The sequence below is a fragment of the Saccoglossus kowalevskii genome, chromosome 10 (genome assembly GCF_978046115.1).
Source record: "Saccoglossus kowalevskii chromosome 10, keSacKowa6.1, whole genome shotgun sequence".
Lineage (NCBI taxonomy): Eukaryota > Metazoa > Hemichordata > Enteropneusta > Harrimaniidae > Saccoglossus > Saccoglossus kowalevskii.
The window spans coordinates 4,884,505-4,911,898 of record NC_140650.1 but is presented as its reverse complement, the minus strand read 5'-3'; the positions used below and the strand labels follow the sequence as shown (position 1 = coordinate 4,911,898).

Sequence of the window (27,394 nt, the reverse complement as noted above, 5' to 3'; positions counted from 1 at the left end):
CTTGTAGTTTTCAAGAAGAAGTCAAAAAAGTAAAACATTGACACGGACGACGACGGACGACGGAAAATCACTCATATGATAAGCTCTGCTCGACAAAGTCGACAGCGGAGCTAAAAATCTGATTTATTTCACAGAAGCTGAGATTATATCTTAGGTTTATTCCATCTACTAGAAGAAGCCCTGAGAATTCCTAGGTACCGCAAATAAGAGTTATTTAAATGATTAAACCGTAGCGACATACGTAGTGTCAAAACAAAATACAATATAGGTCATAATGGAGGACATACATATATAGTGTATGTGTAGTTTAGTTAATTATCTATGCTTCTATTTTTAAACATCTGACATTCAACATAAAATAAATATGTTTGTATAAGTATTCAACTATTTCCTGTAAGCATTATAATCACAATCATCAATAATAATAATAATCGTTGTGTTTTAATTTCATACTACCAGTTTATTTTTAAGAGTTCAGTGTTGCTAGGTAACCAAGCCAGCTATATATAGATACATGTTTTTCATTGATCTGTTTCATAAAAAAAAAACATATTGCATTAACAGCTGTAGAATTGATGACATACAGGTCAAAGCTGTCAATGATTTAATGAGCATCTAGTAATCTTATTTACCGCATAATTTTCAATAGAAGCTAATAAAGTGATACCATGACTGCATATATAAATCCAATTAAATGATATTACCACATCTAGAACCGGTTGTTAAAGTTAAAGCAGAACAACAATATTGGTTGAATGACTCACCTATGGGACTATAATAACCTATGACCACCAGTTCCCTTTTTAAATAACAAATTTACAAAATAGTCTGGTTTATAGTCTGCACTTTTTTTTCAGAAGATTGGGACAAAAATAGCCAAAGTAAAAACTGAAAATTGACTCAAATTGTGTCTGTTAGGATTATTTCCGGAAATATTGAACAATATTAAAAACAAGCAGCCTGTCGGCTGAGATAGCTCCGCCATTAGCAATGCACATTACAATTAAAAAACAGAAGATATCATTAGATCAAAGAAAGCTTAAAAAGAACTCCCATGTGCTGAGAGTATTGGAGACACATTAAATATAATTTGAAATTACTTAGCTGAAAACTAATTATGCAAATCAGAAAATTAACATGAACAGATTTGATTGTAAAACTAATGAGGTCTGCGCAATGTAACAAAAACTCTATGTACCAAGTTTAATTGAAATGTGATTAGAACCAAAAAATTATGAATTATTATGCTAATTAGGGAAATAATATGAACAGAGTTTTACCCCAAACTAATTAGGTTTGTACATTGTCCTAGAGCATCTTTGTACTATTAAATAAAGTTTCATTAACATGGAAATTAGTACTTTAGATATCAGTGTGAAAGCTTAAAATTGGTTAATTATGCAAATTGGGTAATTAATATGTACAGATTTTAACCCACAATTATCCAGGTCTGTCTATTGTCCTACAGCATCCATGTATAAACATTCATTGATATGTGATGATTAGTACCTGAGATATCAGTGTGAAAGTTGGAAATTGGTTAATTATGCAAATTAGGTGATTAATATGCACAAATATTTACCAAAAACTAATTGGGTCTCTGCATAATTCTAGATTCATTGAAATGTGATGATTAATACTTTAGATATCAGTAGAAAAGCAGAAAATTAATTATGCAAATTAGGTAATTAATATGCACAATTATTTACCCTGAAACTAATCAGGTCTCTGCATAGTCCTAAAGGATCTATGTATCAAGTTTCATTGAAATGCGATGATTAGTTCTTGAGATACCCGTGGAAAAGCTGAAAATTAACTAATTATGCAAATTAGGTGATTAATATGCACAAATATTTATCCGAAACAATCAATCTCTGCATAGTCCTTATTATCCTTATTATGCAAATTAGGTAATTATATGTACTGATATTACCATAAAAACTATCAGGTCTGTGCAGTGTCATATGACATCTATGTACCAAGTTTCATTGAAATGTGATGATTAGTACTTGAAATATCAGTGGAAAAACCGAAAATTGACTAATCATTATGCAAATTAGGTAATTAGTATCTACGGATTATTACCAAAAACTAATCAAAACCTAGCATTAGTTCAGAGCATCTATGTACCAAGTTTCATCAAAATCCGATGAGTGGTTGTTCAGATATCAGTGGAACAGTCATGGAACCACTAAAAAATAGCTAATTATCATGCAAATTAGGTAATTAATATGCACGAATTTTTACCAAAAACTAATCAAATCTGCGCATATGTTCAGAGCATCTATGTACCAAGTTTCATCAAAATCCAATGAGTGGTTCTTTAGATATCAGTGGAACAGTCATAGAACAGCTAAAAATTAGCTAATTATCATGCAAATTAGGTAATTAACGAGTATGGATTTTTACGAAAACCTAATCAAATCTGCGCATTGGCCCAGAGCATCTATGCACCAAGTTTCATCAAAAACCGATGGTATGGTTCTTGAGATAGCAGTGGAACAGTCGGACACACATACACACATACACACACACACACACACACACATACAGACACACTATATATAACTACAAAGACTCCCATTTTTTGCTTCGCACATGGGAGTCAAAAATGAACAATATGTATAGTATCAAAGCAATTGGACGTGCTGTTTTCAACAAGAACTCGAACAATCACTTTTTACCAAAAATATTCACCAAAATTAGAGAATTAAAGATATCATTACGAAATGAACAAACCTGAGAAAGGTCCACATGTAGTACCGGTACCTATATATGCAATATCAAAGCAATCAGACTTACGGTTTTTAACAAGAAGTCATATATATATATATATATATGAAAAAAAATCCCAGAGAAAATCCGAGAGAAATAACAAATTATGATTAAAATAAAACAAATTGGTAAGATTTCCATGTTCAATGTATAAGAGCAAAATGATGAATCTGGAGAAGAATGTATTCATACACAGATGCAGAAATGGTAAACATGATAGAGAGGGGAACAATTTACGTATACACTATATAGGAAAAAGCTCTTCAATATCACTCAGACGATGCATGATAGATTTAATGAATAGTACCAATTTGTCTATTTGCAGACACCCCCTGCGGCTGGTAATACATGTAGTCATTGTGTCAATATTTGTCTCCATACAAGTACATACTGCTTCTTCTCTGTGCTAACTAAGCATTCCATTCTAAAAATAGTTTTAGTACTTTTATGTAAGGTAGAATTTAACATGCTGCAAGTGTACACAAGCAGGGCTACTTCACACATACATTAAAGCCAATAGTTGTGTTCAGGCTTCACTCTAGTATGGATTAGGACTAAATCTAATTCTATTCTAATCCTATGTTGCTGTTTATATGGTACACAATACTAGTATGGCAGTGGCAGGAAACGCTGCCAGTGGCACTGGCAATATTGAATAATTTAATCCAGTTTTAATAGTTAGTATGTACAATCTACAATGTAGATAGATTATAGAATGTGTTAATCTATCATTATAACAACTGAGTGGCTTTCTTGTTACTGTAAAATACTGTATTTTCGCTGAAGGAATAATTCAGTGAAAATAAAATCCAGTGAATATGCATTTTTTCCTATATTTCACATTCAACTTCTCAAAAATCGGTGAAAATATATTCCATAGAAAACACTCAAAAAGTTGTTTCAGAGAAAATTAATTCTAGCTAAAATAAAGTATTCTACAGTATTTTGATTTGCCATTCCTTCCAAAAAACAATAAAGAGAATTACATTCAGGTACAAGACTATGTGAACACACATTGATAAGAATTATAATTGTAGTGTAAAACCTATACAGTCAGTTACATGTAGTCAAGGTATATATTTTGTACATGCTGTAACCAGGTGATGGAATGCAGGAATTCAATACAGGTGTCTAATGTACTATGTGCAAGTATTTTGTTTTTTGTAAATTGTACAATCATGTTGGCATATGCAACTTGGTATAATTTAAAACAATTTTCATATAAACATTCATCATATACCGGGTACATGCACCTTATAAAAATAAAACACCTATGTTTGGTTACAATAGCAATAACTTTGAATGAAGTACTGTGTGAATTTGAACTTGTTGAATTGTTTTCAAGATGACAATAATGTTGTTTACAGAATCTGATTTTTGTAAATTAAATGAAAATAGCTCTACACCATATCACAGTGGTTATTAAGTAGTTATAAAGCACGTACGTAACACCAACAATTTCTCTATCAAGTCTCACTTATTTTTCTTCAATAAGTGGAATGTATGTGTATTTCTATGTTATATTTCATAATATAACAAATTACAGGACTATGGTTCATATGATTCACAGCTGTGGCGTTGAAATATAACTGCTGATATGGTTAAACGTCATGATATTTACGTTAAATTATTTCATGCATGTCTGAACAATAAAGAAAGAAAATCAAACCATGCAACTGTACTGCGTTTATCAAAGTATTATAATTTCCAATCTTATAATAGCAAGCACTCACTTACTATCTGACAGCTACATGTATTAAACTGATAGTTTTTATTGCTAAAAAGGGTAATAATTCAGACCATCATATCAGTGGTAGATTACCATGGTTTCCATGGTTTCAATGCTGTGATCAGGATGCTTAGCCTTTTCACCACCAAACTTTCCCACCCAAATTCTGCACTTAAATTCTTCAATATTTATGGAAGTAAAGGCTAATTTTAAAGCTAACATTCAATTGTCAGTTCTTACTCAAAAAATGTGGCTATTTCTGTCCCAATCTTCAGAAGGAAAGTGTAGACTATAAATGGGACTATTTTGTGAATTTGTGATGAAAAGAGGAAACTGGTTGTGAAAAGGTTAACTGATTGGTTGTTTCTACTAGCTGCCCATCTGCTAAATGCTGTCAATAAATCCTTTATTATCTGGGAAAAATATTCTAATGATGAATTAGCATTAAAATACATTTCCTGGCCATGTAATTATAATTAAGTTTATTTATAATCAAATTATTATGCTTTGTTTTGAAGAAAGCACCTGTCACATGGTGAATGTACATCATTTCCTCTGAATTGAGAATAATCTGTCAAACTGAACAAAAAAACTCTTCTGGCCTTACATCTGAATCAACAAAATAAATGATGAGATGAAGTCATGTTTTAAAGGTACATGTATATATACCATATTTGTTTGTCTGCAGCAATGGCATGAGTTCACATGTAGATGCAAATGATAGTTTTCACTGGTGTTGGACCTTTGACCTTGCTAAAGTCATTATTGATATACTGCTAACACAAAGTACAAAAAATTAAAATAATGAAAATATAATAGGATATAATATGTACATATTTACTGCAGTAAAACCATTACCATCCTTGCAGTCAGACTGACAGCTTACACCACTCTCTATTTTTACATCATAAGTATGATATTTTGATAAATACTGGTATTCAAAATTGCCTCTCCTAGTATATTTCTTGGCTCACCCAATTTTTCAATTTCTTTTCTAAACGATAGTTTGATAAATATTCAAAATTGTCTCTTCCAGCATATTTCTTGCCTCACCAATTTTTCAATTTCTTTTCTAAATTAAACACAGAATTCTTTACAATAAAACCAACCGTTAATATTCGCAAGCAACATATTCATTACACTTATAGATAGATGAGATTGAGTCCTTATTTGATAAATTTAATACAAGTTTTTTTTTTTAAAAACTCGTATATTCATCTAAACGGTAGTGAGTTTGATGTTATTTCCTGCGAGATTATAATTAATTGCAGACCAATGATACTACAAATGACAGAATAAATATGAATTACAGTACCACCTAGCAGTAAACATATATTCCTGTCACGGCTGATTTACAAGTGAAACGCAGTGTGAATGGTTGTCCTTTTTATTTCCTGACAAAACTATAGTGATCAGCCGACGAGCTCTCAACAAAGCCTTTTCAAATTAAATCATCTACTGCCTTTATTGATCTGCTGCCATGGTAACATGAGCTCACTATGGCAACAGAGGCTCATCGTTGAGTAAGACAATCCTTTTGTGAGTGTTTGCCAAAATATGACGTGCTGCAAGAAAGGCTGCATTTGAGAGGATATTGCACACAAAAAAAATATAACTGCAAAGAATAAATTAAATCTGTAAATTTGTAGGTCAGCAATAGAAAATTATTTTTGTGTGCTTTGACTAAATGGATCACATGATTTTTTAGTTACAATTACCATGACTGCCATATTGGAATTAGATATATGTATGTATGCCAAGGACAATAAACAAACAGACACAAACATATGTCCACGTTAATACTGATGTTGAGTTTATTTCTTTTTCATGTCATCCCAACCATAACTAAATGGTGAACTTTGCATTGAACCTATTGCATTGTGGGAAGCTCTCTGGCAACTGGTAGGGATTCATACATTCTTGTACCCCAGCATGATATAGCTTCTCGTTATTACGGTACTTCTAGGCCCCGGACATGGTACTTCTAGGCCCCAGACTACAGATAGCAAATATTGATGCTAACTCAGGGTTTATTTCCAGAAATATTGAAGAATACAACATGTATAAACGGAATAATTTTGGCGAGGAAGTCTGGTGTAGAAAAGGTTGAATGGACACTGTAAGAGAACTGCAAAACCATTAAAATGTACATGTTTTTGCCATCTGTCCGTCAATGATTTCATTTCATACCTCTCCGCCAGGTCAAGGGTCAAACTGCAACCAATTAAGGGTAACAAATTAACATAGTGTTTTATCTACCGATATTATAAATTCGCAAAAACACCGCATTACTGTAAACTTTTAATTTCACAAAACACAATTTTTTTTTATGAATTTCGTGAAGAAGCTGCAGAACTTTTAGTCTTTTTTGTTATTTTCATGAATGCATGTGAAAGATAAATATGATTTCATTATTCTTCAACCTATTAAGCCAGGATCAGATTGGTCAGTACTACCTGGTAAAAAAGTAAGGTGTTCCCTGATTGGCTGACCTGTAAGGTATTTAGCATTAAGTGACTAATCAGGGATGATCTTATAAACTTTGCATTGGAAAGTTAATAATGGTACTACACGTGTGTAATGTTGTACGGGCATTAGTTTAAAATCTTAAATGAGATTTACAGTGATACGAAACAAAATTATGATATTTAGATATACTTACAGTCAGCTTATACAATATAGGATATACCACTTTTAATCAAGGTCATTGACGTCAAATTAAAATGAGCTACCCAGTAGGAAATGATGTATTTGATTAAACTCAAGTGAGTGAATTGAAACAAAATAAAAATTAGTAAATACTTAAAGAAAACATATAGAAACTGAACTTGAATATAATTGGTTATGATCATTCAAATCAATGACCACCCCTTGTGCATGAATGGTTTATTCCTAATTAATCAAACACACTTGCTGGTACTTGTAAGCAATATTTCATGTAGTACAGCTCCTGACCTCAATCAATTCATAACAGACATACTCTACTAAAATCTAAAAATAACCACTAAGCAAAGAACTCGCTTACTTCTGTGTTGTGAGAGAATTCACTAGATGAATGAATTAATAAGTAAGTGTAATGAAAACATGGGAAAGATACACTTATAAATGTTTACTGTTGAGGCTCAGTACAATCACAGTCCCTCTATCACTGTGGTACAATCAACTCTATGCTCAAATATGCAGGGTCTATTGACTCTATGTGACATGAATTTCAGACTTCTTTTAGTAGTAGCCTGATGAATACATCAAACACAGCAATTTACTTACTAGGATACAATTTACGAATGGAACACTAAACGACAGATTAATTAATATGTGGAAACAACTTAATGAGTGATCCAACACCCCTACCCCCACCCCAGTGATTGGCAAGGTAAATCTAAATTAAACATTCAATAACTCAACAGAATAATGTCCTTTTGAAAACCATCATACTGTACATGACCTTGATAACAAGTTGCAATGAAATCAGACAGACATGTCTAAAATATCACACATCATATAAATGTATAGGGTGAGATCAGTGCACAATTTTTTAGCATTAAATTTAGACACTTTTTTAAATACAATTTGGGTTTTTTAAATTTTTAATATAATGGATAACTTAATGCTATATGATCTCATGCCATAAAAATCAGGCATGAATGAATTTATTTCTCCATTAGCAGATAAAACTAGGAATGTCTGGGCTACACGTACCGGTATTTCCAATAATTTACTCAAATTTGTAGGAACAATGTGGCGTGTTTGTGTAATTAGTTTCCAAGCATCATAATGCACAGAATAATTGCAAACTATTATTATCAGACATTCAACAACATAAACATTGGGCATAAACCAAACTTCAATCCATTTTAGAAAACATATTAAAAACAGTATGCAAATACAATGTAAAAGAACATGCTATTAACTGATATGCAAATTACCTAATCAATATGCACAGAATGTGAAATGCAGTGTGTTAAATTTATTGATTATCATAAACATGCCAAGTTTTATTTAACTGAGCTTTCATCATGATTTGAAAATTGCGCTTTTATGAGGAGAATTTTACATCATTACGTGGTAATTGCAGGATGTATTTATGGTTGATTACTGTCAATATCATATCATAAATAACTTGTTCAACTAAGGTACAAGAAAACTCATTATATGTTATAGTAATGTAATTTCAGACTCACAGCATCTGTCGCTGTTTAATTTACCATGTCTAAACCAACCATGTTTTCACACACGTGCTTTCATAGTCTCAATTAGTCAGAAAATTATTCACATTTTGATAAACCATGCTCAATTTTCAGTCCCATCTCTGAATTTTCCATCAATCTTGAGATTTCATGTTGTAATCAAGTATAAAAATAGAACCAACAATGGTTATAGGATAGTTGTAGCGTCAATGTGTTGGATTCAAACTACATTTTGAAAATTTTCATGCTTAATAATGTAGTACACACATTTGATAAAGAACAATTTTGATGAAATAAGGGCATCTCATCTATAAAACTATTGAATATAAAAAAAACAAGAGGTCCACAATAAACAGAAAATCCACTATTTGAATCCTCTTGTTTTAATTGTTCATACTACTTGGGAACTTGAAGTATAGTTGACACCATCAAGGTACATGTTTGTAGCATGCATGGAAAAGCATTATTTTGCTTTATTAATATGCACATATGCATGCACATACATAAATTAGATTGTTCTATGGTCAAAATAAGTAAATTTTAATGATTTACTACATAGTCAATGTGATTTTTTATTATTTATACACACTTATATTGGGAATGTGCTTCTAACGAATACAGTATTACATTTATTGTATGCTGAATCATCAATTAAAATATGACTGATTTTGATCAAAGATATCTATATAAGCACAATACACTATTAATAATCACAGACGGAAATAGACCACCCACCCTAATATGTCTAGTGACAACCGAAAAATTACATAAAAATCTTGGAACCAAAGTGTAATAAATATATTCATCCAGCGTATCTAATAACACAAACTCATTTTCTAATAAGATAAACTTCTACGGATCAGGTCAACAGGGGAGGCAGAGGGGAAGGATTAATGATAGTTGCAAGAATGGCTAAACTGTTTATTCCAACGAATTGAATCAATCATGTTATTAACACAGCCATATCAACTCACCCAGTCAGTCGATAATTCTCCACAACATTTCTTGTTCTCTGAAATTTTGATTAATCATTAAAAAATGATAAAAATTTTTTTTTGAGATTTTGTACAATGTACTACAAATGAGTTGACAGCGTGCATACTCAGATTTGATGAATATGGGATTTGTTATCTTTACAAAAACAAGAGTTACTTTTCTTTGAAGAGATTTTTTTCAAAATATGTGTATTTTTCACAATATTTATACTGCATGATTATGTAAAACCAGTTTATATTGCACACAAAGTCTTAAAATATTATGCTGTCTTATAAATACATTTAATACAGTAAAATACTTTATTTTAGCTGGAATTTATTTTCGCTGAAAAGAATTTTTTGGTATTTTGTATGAAATTTATTTTCACTGATTTTTGAGTTGAATGTAAAAAGGTATATTCGCTGGATTTTATTTTCGCTGAATCATTCCTTCAGCAAAAATAGCGAAAATTAATTCCAAGCGAAAATAAAGTATTTCACAGTATGTGGAAAAAAGATAAATGTTATATGCTAGCTAGCACACATGATTTTTTTATGTACATTATATACTTATAGAAATATGAAGCTTCACAGAACACGTTGTTACATACATTCAAAACATTCAAGTACTGCTTATGATACATCCATGGCTAGCAAAAATGAACGGGAAAAAAAATACATCACCAAACGTTGTTTTAAGATCTGAATTTTTGCACTTTTGAGAACTGATAAATTCACCAATTTTCTACAACTTTTCGGTAAAAAAAATCTAAATTTTTGAAGCAGCTCTAGTTTTAGCATATATTTTTTATTTTTCTAATTCCTAAAAATTGGCTGCACCTTCTGAAAAAACGTAAAATATCATAAAATACATTTGAATAACAGTGGTAGTATTAAACACAACAAAATGGTTTAATTGCAAGAAAGTCATAAACTTGCAGTCTTGCAAAGTGAAATATTTACCCTAAAATATAAATTGAGTGTAGTACATGTATTCATTTCAAATAAATCAGATACATGTATACGAGATATAACATCCCCATAAAATATTCACAACATTGATATAAAATAACTGCACAAGTCATCAATATAAGTTTTGCTGATGGGATTTAAATTCCAATCTTTCTCATACCCAGGTACATTAATAAACACACTCATAAATAATTACTAACACTACATACACATTATACATGTACTTCAATGGATGCTTTATGCAAGGCAATTTCCTGAAACACAGACTGTGTCATATCACCCGTCTGTAATCTTGAAAAACTAAAACCAGTTGAAAATCAATTTTCTTTAGTGATTCTGTTGAGTATATAAATCATTACAGAAAGATCAATGTACATGTAATAATAATAACTTTATTGTTATCGAATCTCTGTTGAGATATTGATAAAATTATAATAAAGAATAAAATCATGATAATAAAAAAGTAAAAACAGAAAATATATGTATGGTTGAAGTTTTTTTCCATTTCAATTTGAGGGGGGGGGGACTTAAACATATATTTTGATTAAAATTGAAAGTAAAATTTCTCCATTTTTCCATTTTGATAAAAAGTCAAGGTTCTCCCCAAAAAAGGAGGCTTTATTCTTTTTTTTTATTGAAACAGAGAACTCATAACTCTAATGCAGAACAAGAGGGGGCCAGCTCTGCAGAGCCGAAGTATACATCTTTTTTTATGTGAGTACATGCACCCTAATAACACATCTACACATCTGACTAAGAGTTCCAGTACTCAACCGCTGCCGAGTAAGTCAATATGCATCACATGTAATTAACTAGACAGTACTCATCCGTCTTTACAGAGTTATTTCAATTCATTATTTCTAATAGTGGTTATCTTAACAATTATAGCTGTCCAATCTAGGAAACTTGAGAGAGCGCCATTCATGAACTGTCTGATATGCATTAGATATAACTACATTTAGTAAGATCACAAAGGGTAAAGTTTTCATCAGCTGAGTTTAGTCTGCATTCATATATGCAAACAACTTAACTGGATAATCAGAATGATCAGTAATACTTTACTTAAAAAGGTATTTTTGAGTAACAATTATTGCCTTTTGAACTATATATTTTATACATCCACATATCTGGGCATTTCTATTTGGGATCCCAATGGAATTCCACAACCCCTCTCTAAATTAGTCGATTGTAATAACACCCTCTCCCACTTATGGCAACCCCCTCCCCTGTAAGTTCATGCTAATGACACCCTTCCCTCATAAATTGATGTTAATGATCCCTTCCCCAATACATCCTAGCTCATTACCCCCCCCCCCCAAATAAATGGAATGTACTACTGATAATCTCTCAATAAAGCCATTCCAATGACACCCCACATTAAATGCATGCTAATGACAACTATTCTTCAATAAATCCCTTTCTCAATACATCTATGATAATTAAAAAAAAAATTTAATTTAATCAGCACCAAAAAACCATAGAAAGTAAATTATAGACATTTAATATTAAATAATAGCTAAATATATACTAAGGACAGTGTAAGATAAATTATAATACGCACCCCAATTAATAATAAATATTATAGGATATGTACTCGAATGTAATAACAATGCACTGTGTATGAATGACTGACCCCATATGTTTAAATATATTATATACATATATAGTGTCATTTCTCAGGCAATTTGACTTTAAAAATGATTCAGATAAACATGCCCAGTGCTTATTATATAATTAGAGAGTTTATCTCCCAATATTTCAGTAAATATGATTCTTCTGCTTATAGTATCATTGTTAATAGTTGTAGAGTAGTAATCGCTTTGCCAATTCACCATGGTAGCCCTCTTTATAGAAAATTATAGTAGTCATACAAAGCTGCTATAAAATACTTTCTAGAAGGTTCAGATTTCAGAGAGGCTCATACTGTAACCGTTTAATTTTCCCTGCTTGAAGGGATTTTATTGAAGACAAAGCCACCGAGACCCAAGAGAAATTTTCACTGCTACAATGATTTTTACTGACTCACAATTTGTCTCTTTGGAAATTAAAGTGGTTTACAATATTATTATTATGAATCACAAAATAGTATCATGTGATCAAAATGATAATTTATATTAGTTTTTTAATAATAATTAAGGTACTGTTTGCTTCTTCAGACAGTACATGGTCGCATTGACCTCCGCTGCACGTCGGTTAATACTCAAGCTGTACTGTTTTCGGGCATACTTTTCAGTATCCTCGTAATAGCCATATTATTATACATTTTTTCCTCCCAAGGCTACTTAATGGTAAGAACAGATTGAGGGAACTTCTTTGTATGGGGTCTGGTCGAATTATTAGAGAATGCTTATGCATGTAATTGTTCCATATTTGGAATTTGCATGATCTCCTAATACTAGTATGGTAGGATGAAAATACCCCCTAAAATACCGCAAAATTACGGCACGCTGTAATATATGCATTAAGGTGGCAGATGTATATTATGTATGTAAGTATGTATGAGAAATGTTGTGATTTCATCTCAAAAACTACCTTGAATCAGGTGATTTGAATTCAAAATGCATGTAAATGAAGGTAATCCTGCTTGGATTCGCCAATTTCAGAGAGTAACTTCTTTTCACTGAGAAAATTTCGTGAAAACTTTGTGAAGACTGTTAATTAGCATCAACTCTACACATGTATAACTGAAATCCAGTAGGAAATGTTTATTGCTAGGTCAAAGGTTACAGATGGATCACATGACTGAGGCAATAGAATCTAAGACAACCAGTATAGATTTCTGCAACAGGGATGCAGTGTTGCATCTATTTTTTGCTCTTTTTTTATTATGAAAAATAACAATCAATATTACAATGTATAAACATTATATTTAGAGTTCTGCAACTAAAAGACCTGTATTTATACACAACTGACAATTCTCTCACTCTAAGCCATACTTGGTCCTCAGAAGGTTAGCACACACTTTATGTATTAAACTGGGTCACCAGCTATTCAGCTTTGCTGTGCATGCTGAACTAACTCAAGTCTTCAATAAGAATTTTAAATCATTATATTGATCACTATTAGTGTAATGGATGTTGTATTAGACCCATGACTGGTATGTCCTGAGTGTAACACAGACTTATGAGGGAGGTCAAAACCAGCGACCAGGATTCACTAAAAAACAGCCAGAACTGCAACCTTGTGCAATAACAAACCAAATTCACTATGATGTCACAATACAATGGTATGTCACTGGATTGGTCAAACTGCACTTCAAAAGTCAGTTTGATTTATAACGTTGACCGTTTTGCATGGTTCAGTGTGGAATGATATAAACACTACAAACATGTAGAGCATCCGATAAAACAAGGAATGCTAACCTGACGTTTCAAGTATAGGTCAAATAACACCAGATGTATAAGTTTCCCTATCAAAATCAAAATGCTTGACATCGAATACATATGAAATAAATCTACACGATTCAATATGACACATAATTAAATATCACATTATTATAAATTGCAGGGGAAAAAAAGTATTTATTTTTTTTTTTTTTACAACTATGCTCTATGTTCAGCAGCTTAAATTGGTGTCATAATGATATTTTGTTAATGCTAACTGGTAACATTCAGTCTGCTAACTAATTGAAATTGTCAGCTTGCTAGAATCTGTATACTTTAACCTTCACTTCCATCACAGGGAGCCCAGGAACTATAATCAACTGTAATACGCAGTCTCTATGAGCGCGGGGGGGGGGGGGGGGGGGGGATGCAGAATAAATAAAGAAAACTACACAAATTGACTCCATTTAGGAATTTAGTCCGAACGCATGACACCGTTGGAGGCGTGGCCTGTTCAGCATTTGTCAACAACCAATCACAAGACTGGTTACGAACCAGTTGAGCAAGGCTAACCGAGTCGTGACCTCGATGTGGTTCGTAACCAGTCTTGTGATTGGTTGTTGACAAATGCTGAACAGGCCACGCCTCCAACTGTGCCGTGCGTTCGGGCAAACCGTTAGGAATTCCTAAATGGAGTAAATTTGTGTAGTTTTCTTGATTTATTTAGCAGATATCGGTAAAATGTAGGTAGGGCTTTGGCGAAATTTGAAGAAGCAACTAATATTCTTCAACCTGGTATTTTTTTTATATTTTATTTTTCATTCTTTTCGTCTGTTTTTTCGAGTTTAAAAAATGTGAGCTGGCTGGAGCCTTCATCCCTTGTCTATTTCTTACACTAGATACCAGCCGATACCCCCCCCCCCCCCCCCCCCCCCCGCTCATAGAGACTGTGTATTACAGTTGATTATAGTTCCTGGGCTCCCTGTGCTTCCATACTTAATAATATGAACAATGCAAGAGATATTGCCATGTCATCACATTTATTCTTTAAACAGCTTGTAAATCCTTAAATTATTTTTTTGCATTCTCATTTGTTATATGGTTTATTGTAAATATCTTTTAATTTTGTAATTAATAGTATTTTTCACTTTTGATGCAGTAATTATTGTGTTTGCATTTATGTATCTTTTGTGACTGAAAATGGGGAGAATACTTTGATGATGATGATGATGATGATGATGATGATGATGTTTATGATTATGATTATGATTATGATTATGAAAAAAATAAATAAACTGTTACCTCAAAAAATTCTTTCATCCAGATTGGCATCAAAGTATCAGGCTGTGAAATAAATAGAATGGAATAATTTATAACAACAAATAATCACGATACATTACCTATGCGATATACAGATTGTATACATTGTTGATTTGTTCTTTCCACACCAAATGTAGAACACAGGGTGCAATGTATACAATATAGTCCATTTTCTGTATTCCACACACCATAGCTGTAAGGAAATAAGTATGACCTCTAAAACCAGGTTACATACTAAACCAGTCAGGCTTCGAGTGTGTGTTTATTTTACAGTATTGACTGGCTACATACCAAACGTCAGCCCGAAATAATTCTAATATAATGAACTATATCCACTACGCACTGCACTGACTGCATGCCTGGCGCAGCAAGACATGATATATCGCCTACCAAAAATACAACTAACTGATCGGTTGTTCTGACTACGGACAAAGGGAAAGTGGCTGAATTCATGCTCTGAGATTATTTATCAAGTGACATACCTCTTCGAAAATGGATCCAACATTGGCCGTAATTAACATTACGTTAGCAAGCTTTTCTGTCGCCATATTTCTAGTTGACGTTGACAAATCAATAAATACAAACTAAGCACAACAACGCGACGATCGACGCGGTGCAGGCTACTACGTCCAGAGAATAGAACTGTCAATGCTTTGCCGATTGCGAGTAACGCTGATCGATGGATCCAATGAACACAGTCGTAATTCTCCGACACTGCAAGTGTATCGCTCAAGTCTACCGACTGACTGCACTGCTCACTCGTATATCACGATCTTGGGCTACCTAAGGTTAAACATGTTTCCGCCACTTCATACGATCGTACATACATGGGCTGCTCTGTCACTCTATTTATGATGGTATTACTTTAGTGGGAATTCTACCCACAGTCCAACTCGGTATTATCATAAATTACCGGCACCGGCAAATATGGGAAATCATTGAGCTGTATAGCGGCCTCAATGTTTTTTTTGCATGTGCACACAAAGTGATGACGCAGTTGTTTATTGCGAACGTGTTACACTGACCTATCTTTCTAGCTCTGATCGCAGTGTGCCCATGTTTCGGAAATGTTAAAACGTCACAACTAAGAGAAAAACGTCACAAATCAAATTATGAGTTTTATTTCCTTTCCGCTAGTCCACGTAGATTCATAAAGTACGGACACAAATAAACTGCACGAGGGCTTTATAATAATGTTGTTTTGCGGTAACCCGGCTTTCGCCATTTATGCATATTGTTTTATTGAAAATTCACCAAAAAGCAAAGAGACTGTATGCAAGTCCAGTTATATGTTGCTACCGCGTTAATTTTTTTTTATTAATTTATGTTTTTAATTACAGAAATTATTTGGTATACCGGGTTACAAATATTGTGTACTTTATTTTTTTGTTCGTACATGTAATATCTATAATCTTTCAAGCGCCCATACCGTTACGTTTTATCAAAAGGCTGGTCACTTTGTATTCTCTTGTATTTGTGTATTTGGTTTTATCGTGGAGCTACCTCCATGGTTTTATCCTGTGAAAGTTTCAAAATTCAATCACCGGAGATTGAGGGCGCCACTCAGTCTGTTCGTGGCCTTTCAGGGTCGATTTGTAGCTATGACGATAAAGAGAAACACTATACATACACTAAAATAATGTGAATGAGTAAAAACGCAGAAAAATATTGAAGAAATATAAAAAACGTTCAATGTAGGATAACAAACTTAAAATTAATGTCCAAACTGATTCTGCAGATCCGCCGCCTACGTCAGATCTTGATGAAAACAATTTCAAATTACATGTACGTCACTGAGAATTACATCATGTGATTAATTATTCATTAAGACGTTCGATTTGGACAAACAAATGAGTAAATAAACTGAAACCGTAAAAGGCGACAGACCCATTAATACGAGAGGCGTTCAATAAGTAATGCCCCTGACCCAGTTTTCATAGCAGGAGATTAATTAACTCGTAACTGTTTTGGCGTTCAAATAATTTCACCAGGGCCATGATCAGACAATACACTTATTTATTTTAATGTATTTTCTTTGCACTTGTCTGGACATTATAAAGTTACGATAAGTATATTCTAAACCTACAAAGTGTCATTATTATTTCAGTGATTCCACATTACTATGTATTCTCTCTTATATTTATTTTTTAGTTAAATTTGAATATAAAAATGTTTCATTTCGTCTAAAACCCAATTTTTAGGGCCAAATTCTCCCACCAAGTTCGATGTCAGCATCATCACTCAGTATTCAAACTGTTAAATGTGCGGGATTCACATCACATATGATTTGCTTATTTTATGCGTGCATTACGATTGGCGGTCAGGGGTGAATGTACGTGTGGGAAACTGAATACAATCAAGATCGAGAACTAAAATAACTTATCGCCCAGCCAATCAGAATGGACAATCCGTTTTTCAGGTGGTATAACGCACGCATATCAACTCCATTGCGCAGTAAATCTGGGTCACTGTTATAACGAATGTACACCACATATTGAAAACGACTCGGTGGGTAGATTTTTTTTATATTTTATTCAAAATTTTATTTCTGCAACCGAGCTGCGCTTGTGGATTATTACTAATACACAATTATGGTTAATGTGCAAATGTATTGCAATATGAAAAATAGTCCTAAGAGAATCGTGTATTCTAATTGTTGATGATATTGGTCATGAAATGTCCAGAAATGTCAAAATCGAGATGTTATTGCTGGACCCACTGCAAACGCCATGGTAACTCGTTAATTTCCATAAGTTAAATCAATTATAAACTCCACGTATTACATGAGAAATGGTGTGCAAGCAAACCTCCTGATATGTTTTCCTGTTTGCCAGTATTTTCAATCCTTTTTCAGTAAGGGTCTATCGTGTTCTTCACGGATTTCGTTAATACGACTAAATGTACATATATACAAACGTACGATATTTCTCTATTGTTGATGACGTTATCAGTCACATGATGTCTGCTTATTTCAGATAATGAGTTAATAGTCTGGACTATCAAGATAATACAAAAATTGTCAGAGCATGAGCTGGTGATTTGTTTACTGTGGATTTGTTTGTAATAGCTGACAACAAGAGTTTTTGTAGTTAGTTCATAAAATAATGTACTTTGATATTTTCAAGACATAGTAAAATATAATACACGTCGCTAATGATTTCTGTACTATAGACTTTGAACCAGTCTCTTGGACTGTGGACCATTGAACCATTAACATTTATATATATATATATATATGCCTCTGATATCTAGGACAGTACCTGTGCAGTACCGACCACGATGGACGCCTTCCACCCTGTCCCAGTTAAAGTAAATCCAGATCTACAAAAGGAAAGAGACGCTGCCACTTTTAATCCCGTAGAACTCACTTACATGAGGGATGGTGGAAAAGACAATACAGCAAGGCGAAGACGTTGTGGTGAGTAACATTTTTTTTTTCACGTTAAGTCCCATCACGCTGCTCTACAAACGCAAACACACACTGCTAAATATGATAATAAAAATGAAATGCTTTGCGTTGGAGAACATATAGATGGATTTATGGCTTGTATAATAATACATTAATCAAATTTGTAATTATTTGTATTTGGAATTTTGGTTTTGCTAAATTTTTGACAAATCATGGACATGCTCTTCATTTTCAATTAAATTATTGATTAGTCCAGTCAGCGGTGTCTTAGGTATCATGTGCCCGAGTAGCTTAATTGCTGTTATTAATTCTGAGTTTGGAAAATATTACATGAGAATATCGACCCTGTCAGGCAATGCCGCCTCAATGGGAAATCTGTAAATCTGATGTATTTGTCAAGGATTGAATCTTTTGTTTAAACCTTATATGTACTGAGGCGAAATACTGATACTTTTGAACGTCAATTTATGTTGTCATGATGTTCCTTCACCTTAATGTTGCGAAGTTAAAGTGAAGTGCAAATTAATGTGTGGCATCAGGTTTTCTATCAATGATTCACGATTGTTTAACACACAACTGAATAGAAGTCCAATAACAACCTTAACCTTTTGCGAGTTCGTGATATTAGTTTTGTAGTTCTATTTTTCATCATAATTTACGCGTTTATGTATTTATTTATGCATTTATGGGTTTATCCAATTATACACTTGTCCAATTGCAATCCATTCTGTCTACTATTGGTATATAATTCATTCCTTCTGAATATTAAGTTATTATTATTTTTTATATTTTATTCTTTTGTTCAGTTGTGTACCAACCAAAGTACTCTTTTTGTTTTGATGTCACTACATATAGAAAATGTAAACAGCATTTAACCGTGTTGGTGTATCATATGACAGTTATAAATACCATCACAATTCTGTGAAATATACCGAGAGAGTCAATGACTTTGATGACTTACTTTTTACAGAATTGTTGGCCATCAATGACCCTGATCTTCAACATAAGGACATATCTTTCATGTCACGGAATGAAAGATACAGTAATGCTGTCAGAAAGGCAGTTATTATAGCAAGAAAAATAAAAGAGCATAGACTGAATATGAAGGAAAAACAATTGTACATATCGTAAGTAAATCAGTAAATTGTCAATGTTATGCAATGTATTTACGTAACATTTCCTAGTACATGTGTGGGGTGTTACAATTATGGATTGACTGATGCATTGGTACAGACAGCAAGTGTAATATCACTGTTATGCAATGTATTCACGTAACATTTCCTAGTACATGTGTGGGGTGTTACAATTATGGATTGACTGATGCATTGGTACAGACAGCAAGTGTAATATCACTGTTATGCAATGTATTCACGTAACATTTCCTAGTATATGTGTGGGGTGTTACAATTATGGATTGACTGATGCATTGGTACAGACAGCAAGTGTAATATCACTGTTATGCAATGTATTCACGTAACATTTCCTAGTACATGTGTGGGGTGTTACAATTATGGATTGACTGATGCATTGGTACAGACAGCAAGTGTAATATCACTGTTATGCAATGTATTCACGTAACATTTCCTCGTACATGTGTGGGGTGTTACAATTATGGATTGACTGATGCATTGGTACAGAAAGCAAGTGTAATATCAATGTTATGCAATGTATTTACGTAACATTTCCTAGTACATGTGTGGGGTGTTACAATTATGGATTGACTGATGGATTGGTACAGAAAGCAAGTGTAATATCTGTGTTATGCAATGTATTTACATAACATTTCCTAGTACATGTGTGAGGTGTTACAATTATGGATTACTGATGCATTAGTACAGAAAGCAAGTGTAATATCAATGTTATGCAATGTTTTTACGTGACATTTCCTAGTACATGTGTGCGGTGTTACAATTATGGATTGACTGATGCATTGGTACAGAAAGCAAGTGTAATATCACTGTTATGCAATGTATTCACGTAACATTTCCTCGTTCATGTGTGGGGTGTTACAATTATGGATTGACTGATGCATTGGTACAGAAAGCAAGTGCAATATCAAGGTCATGCAATGTATTTACGTGACATTTCCTAGTACATGTGTGGGTGTTACAACTATGGATTGACTGATGCATTGGTACAGAAAGCAAGTGCAATATTAATGTTATACAATGTATTTACGTAACATTTCCTAGTACATGTGTGGGTGTTACAATTATGGATTGACTGATGCATTGGTACAGAAAGCAAGTGCAATATCAGTGCTATGCAATGTATTTACGTGACATTTCCTAGTACATGTGTGCGGTGTTACAATTATGGATTGACTGATGCATTCGTACAGAAAGCAAGTGTAATATCACAGTTATGCAATGTATTTACGTAACATTTCCTAGTACATGTGTGGGGTGTTACAATTATGGATTGACTGATGCATTCGTACAGAAAGCAAGTGTAATATCAATGTTATGCAATGTATTTACGTAACATTTGCTAGTACATGTGTGGGGTGTTACAATTATGGATTGACTGATGCATTGGTACAGACAGCAAGTGCAATATTAATGTTATGCAATGTATTCACGTAACATTTCCTCGTTCATGTGTGGGGTGTTACAATTATGGATTGACTGATACATTGGTACAGAAAGCAATTGTAATATTAATGTTATGCAATGTATTTACGTAACATTTGCTAGTACATGTGTGGGGTGTTACAATTATGGATTGACTGATGCATTGGTACAGACAGCAAGTGCAATATTAATGTTATGCAATGTATTTACGTAACATTTCCTAGTACATGGGTGGGGTGTTACAATTATGGATTGACTGATGGATTGGTACAGAAAGCAAGTGTAATATCAGTGTTATGCAATGTATTTACGTAACATTTCCTAGTACATGTGTGAGGTGTTACAATTATGGATTACTGATGCATTGGTACAGAAAGCAAGTGTAATATCAATGTTATGCAATGTTTTTACGTGACATTTCCTAGTACATGTGTGCGGTGTTACAATTATGGATTGACTGATGCATTGGTACAGAAAGCAAGTGCAATATCAAGGTCATGCAATGTATTTACGTGACATTTCCTAGTACATGTGTGGGTGTTACAACTATGGATTGACTGATGCATTGGTACAGAAAGCAAGTGCAATATTAATGTTATGCAATGTATTTACGTGACATTTCCTAGTACATGTGTGGGGTGTTACAATTATGGATTGACTGATGCATTCGTAGAGAAAGCAAGTGCAATATCACTGTTATGCAATGTATTCACGTAACATTTCCTCGTACATGTGTGGGGTGTTACAATTATGGATTGACTGATACATTGGTACAGAAAGCAATTGTAATATTAATGTTATGCAATGTATTTACGTAACATTTGCTAGTACATGTGTGGGGTGTTACAATTATGGATTGACTGATGCATTGGTACAGACAGCAAGTGCAATATTAATGTTATGCAATGTATTTACGTAACATTTCCTAGTACATGTGTGGGGTGTTACAATTATGGATTGACTGATGCATTGGTACAGAAAGCAAGTGCACTATCAAGGTTATGCAATGTATTTACGTAACATTTCCTAGTACATGTGTGGGTGTTACAATTATGGATTGACTGATGCATTGGTACAGAAAGCAAGTGCAATATCACTGTCATGCAATGTATTTACGTAACATTTCCTAGTACATGTGTGAGGTGTTACAATTATGGATTGGCTGATGCATTGGTACAGAAAGCAAGTGTAATATCAATGTTATGCAATGTATTTACGTAACATTTCCTAGTACATGTGTGGGGTGTTACAATTATGGATTGGCTGATGCATTGGTACAGAAAGCAAGTGCAATATCAAGGTCATGCAATGTATTTACATAACATTTCCTAGTACATGTGTGAGGTGTTACAATTATGGATTACTGATGCATTAGTACAGAAAGCAAGTGTAATATCAATGTTATGCAATGTTTTTACGTGACATTTCCTAGTACATGTGTGCGGTGTTACAATTATGGATTGACTGATGCATTGGTACAGAAAGCAAGTGTAATATCACTGTTATGCAATGTATTCACGTAACATTTCCTCGTTCATGTGTGGGGTGTTACAATTATGGATTGACTGATGCATTGGTACAGAAAGCAAGTGCAATATCAAGGTCATGCAATGTATTTACGTGACATTTCCTAGTACATGTGTGGGTGTTACAACTATGGATTGACTGATGCATTGGTACAGAAAGCAAGTGCAATATCAGTGCTATGCAATGTATTTACGTGACATTTCCTAGTACATGTGTGGGGTGTTACAATTATGGATTGACTGATGCATTCGTACAGAAAGCAAGTGTAATATCACTGTTATGCAATGTATTCACGTAACATTTCCTCGTTCATGTGTGGGGTGTTACAATTATGGATTGACTGATACATTGGTACAGAAAGCAATTGTAATATTAATGTTATGCAATGTATTTACGTAACATTTCCTAGTACATGTGTGGGGTGTTACAATTATGGATTGACTGATGCATTGGTACAGACAGCAAGTGCAATATTAATGTTATGCAATGTATTTACGTAACATGTCCTAGTACATGGGTGGGGTGTTACAATTATGGATTGACTGATGGATTGGTACAGAAAGCAAGTGTAATATCAGTGTTATGCAATGTATTTACGTAACATTTCCTAGTACATGTGTGAGGTGTTACAATTATGGATTACTGATGCATTGGTACAGAAAGCAAGTGTAATATCAATGTTATGCAATGTTTTTACGTGACATTTCCTAGTACATGTGTGCGGTGTTACAATTATGGATTGACTGATGCATTGGTACAGAAAGCAAGTGCAATATCACTGTTATGCAATGTATTCACGTAACATTTCCTCGTACATGTGTGGGGTGTTACAATTATGGATTGACTGATGGATTGGTACAGAAAGCAAGTGTAATATCTGTGTTATGCAATGTATTTACATAACATTTCCTAGTACATGTGTGAGGTGTTACAATTATGGATTACTGATGCATTAGTACAGAAAGCAAGTGTAATATCAATGTTATGCAATGTTTTTACGTGACATTTCCTAGTACATGTGTGCGGTGTTACAATTATGGATTGACTGATGCATTGGTACAGAAAGCAAGTGTAATATCACTGTTATGCAATGTATTCACGTAACATTTCCTCGTTCATGTGTGGGGTGTTACAATTATGGATTGACTGATGCATTGGTACAGAAAGCAAGTGCAATATCAAGGTCATGCAATGTATTTACGTGACATTTCCTAGTACATGTGTGGGTGTTACAACTATGGATTGACTGATGCATTGGTACAGAAAGCAAGTGCAATATTAATGTTATACAATGTATTTACGTAACATTTCCTAGTACATGTGTGGGTGTTACAATTATGGATTGACTGATGCATTGGTACAGACAGCAAGTGCAATATTAATGTTATGCAATGTATTCACGTAACATTTCCTCGTTCATGTGTGGGGTGTTACAATTATGGATTGACTGATGCATTCGTACAGAAAGCAAGTGTAATATCACTGTTATGCAATGTATTCACGTAACATTTCCTCGTTCATGTGTGGGGTGTTACAATTATGGATTGACTGATACATTGGTACAGAAAGCAATTGTAATATTAATGTTATGCAATGTATTTACGTAACATTTGCTAGTACATGTGTGGGGTGTTACAATTATGGATTGACTGATGCATTGGTACAGACAGCAAGTGCAATATTAATGTTATGCAATGTATTTACGTAACATTTCCTAGTACATGGGTGGGGTGTTACAATTATGGATTGACTGATGCATTCGTAGAGAAAGCAAGTGCAATATCACTGTTATGCAATGTATTCACGTAACATTTCCTCGTACATGTGTGGGGTGTTACAATTATGGATTGACTGATACATTGGTACAGAAAGCAATTGTAATATTAATGTTATGCAATGTATTTACGTAACATTTGCTAGTACATGTGTGGGGTGTTACAATTATGGATTGACTGATGCATTGGTACAGACAGCAAGTGCAATATTAATGTTATGCAATGTATTTACGTAACATTTCCTAGTACATGTGTGGGGTGTTACAATTATGGATTGACTGATGGATTGGTACAGAAAGCAAGTGTAATATCAGTGTTATGCAATGTATTTACGTAACATTTCCTAGTACATGTGTGAGGTGTTACAATTATGGATTACTGATGCATTGGTACAGAAAGCAAGTGTAATATCAATGTTATGCAATGTTTTTACGTGACATTTCCTAGTACATGTGTGCGGTGTTACAATTATGGATTGACTGATGCATTGGTACAGAAAGCAAGTGCAATATCAAGGTCATGCAATGTATTTACGTGACATTTCCTAGTACATGTGTGGGTGTTACAACTATGGATTGACTGATGCATTGGTACAGAAAGCAAGTGCAATATTAATGTTATGCAATGTATTTACGTAACATTTCCTAGTACATGTGTGGGTGTTACAATTATGGATTGACTGATGCATTGGTACAGAAAGCAAGTGCAATATCAGTGTTATGCAATGTATTTACGTGACATTTCCTAGTACATGTGTGGGGTGTTACAATTATGGATTGACTGATGCATTGGTACAGAAAGCAAGTGTAATATCAATGTTATGCAATGTTTTTACGTGACATTTCCTAGTACATGTGTGCGGTGTTACAATTATGGATTGACTGATGCATTGGTACAGAAAGCTAGTGCAATATCAAGGTCATGCAATGTATTTACGTGACATTTCCTAGTACATGTGTGGGTGTTACAATTATGGATTGACTGATGCATTGGTACAGAAAGCAAGTGCAATATCAAGGTCATGCAATGTATTTACGTGACATTTCCTAGTACATGTGTGGGTGTTTCAACTATGGATTGACTGATGCATTGGTACATAAAGCTAGTGCAATATTAATGTTATGCAATGTATTTACGTAACATTTCCTAGTACATGTGTGGGTGTTACAATTATGGATTGACTGATGCATTGGTACAGAAAGCAAGTGCAATATCAGTGTTATGCAATGTATTTACGTGACATTTCCTAGTACATGTGTGGGGTGTTACAATTATGGATTGACTGATGCATTCGTAGAGAAAGCAAGTGTAATATCACTGTTATGCAATGTATTCACGTAACATTTCCTCGTACATGTGTGGGGTGTTACAATTATGGATTGACTGATACATTGGTACAGAAAGCAATTGTAATATTAATGTTATGCAATGTATTTACGTAACATTTGCTAGTACATGTGTGGGGTGTTACAATTATGGATTGACTGATGCATTTGTACAGAAAGCAAGTGTAATATCAATGTTATGCAATGTTTTTACGTGACATTTCCTAGTACATGTGTGCGGTGTTACAATTATGGATTGACTGATGCATTGGTACAGAAAGCAAGTGCAATATCAAGGTCATGCAATGTATTTACGTGACATTTCCTAGTACATGTGTGGGTGTTACAATTATGGATTGACTGATGCATTGGTACAGAAAGCAAGTGCAATATTAATGTTATGCAATGTATTTACGTAACATTTCCTAGTACATGTGTGGGTGTTACAATTATGGATTGACTGATGCATTGGTACAGAAAGCAAGTGTAATATCAAGGTTATGCAATGTATTTACGAAACATTTCCTAGTACATGTGTGGGTGTTACAATTATGGATTGACTGATGCATTGGTACAGAAAGCAAGTGTAATATCAATGTTATGCAATGTATTTACGTAACATTTCCTAGTACATGTGTGGGGTGTTACAATTATGAATTGACTGATGCATTGGTACAGAAAGCAAGTGTAATATCACTGTTATGCAATATATTCACGTAACATTTCCTCGTACATGTGTGGGGTGTTACAATTATGGATTGACTGATGCATTGGTACAGAAAGCAAGTGCAATATTAATGTTATGCAATGTATTTACGTAACATTTCCTAGTACATGTGTGAGGTGTTACAATTATGGATTGGCTGATGCATTGATACAGAAAGCAAGTGTAATATCAAGGTTATGCAATGTATTTACGTAACATTTCCTAGTACATGTGTGGGGTGTTACAATTATGGATTGACTGATGCATTGGTACAGACAGCAAGTGTAATATCACTGTTATGCAATGTATTCACGTAACATTTCCTAGTACATGTGTGGGTGTTACAATTATGGATTGACTGATGCATTGGTACAGAAAGCAAGTGTAATATCACTGTTATGCAATGTATTCACGTAACATTTCCTCGTACATGTGTGGGGTGTTACAATTATGGATTGACTGATGCATTGGTACAGAAAGCAAGTGCAATATTAATGTTATGCAATGTATTTACGTAACATTTCCTAGTACATGTGTGAGGTGTTACAATTATGGATTGACTGATGCATTGGTACAGAAAGCAAGTGCAATATCAGTGTTATTCAATGTATTTACGTGACATTTCCTAGTACATGTGTGGGGTGTTACAATTATGGATTGACTGATGCATTCGTACAGAAAGCAAGTGTAATATCACTGTTATGCAATGTATTCACGTAACATTTCCTCGTACATGTGTGGGGTGTTACAATTATGGATTGACTGATGCATTGGTACAGAAAGCAAGTGTAATATCAAG

General features: G+C 33.7%; 2 protein-coding genes across 5 annotated transcripts in view; one reads left to right on the top strand and one right to left on the bottom strand.

The window, feature by feature from the left end:
- The window catches only part of LOC100377226 (inositol polyphosphate-5-phosphatase A-like), a 105,125-nt gene extending 89,007 nt beyond the window's left edge, over nt 1-16,118 (bottom strand). For all 4 annotated transcript variants that reach the window (XM_085504169.1, XM_085504171.1, XM_085504168.1 and 1 more), the window contains exons 1-2: nt 15,763-16,118; nt 15,263-15,304 (exon numbers count right to left, since the gene is read on the bottom strand). In XM_085504169.1, the coding sequence (XP_085360295.1) occupies nt 15,263-15,304; nt 15,763-15,828 (108 nt within the window). In that variant the 5' untranslated portion in view covers nt 15,829-16,118. The remainder of the gene's footprint in view (nt 1-15,262; nt 15,305-15,762) is intronic.
- Nucleotides 16,119-17,711: 1,593 nt separating this feature from the next.
- Nucleotides 17,712-27,394, top strand: part of LOC102807713 (peroxisomal acyl-coenzyme A oxidase 1-like) — a 184,118-nt gene continuing 174,435 nt past the window's right edge. Inside the window, exons 1-3 of the mRNA XM_085504700.1 lie at nt 17,712-17,788; nt 18,533-18,698; nt 19,660-19,816. Coding sequence (XP_085360826.1) covers nt 18,560-18,698; nt 19,660-19,816 — 296 coding nt within the window. The 5' untranslated portion in view covers nt 17,712-17,788; nt 18,533-18,559. The remainder of the gene's footprint in view (nt 17,789-18,532; nt 18,699-19,659; nt 19,817-27,394) is intronic.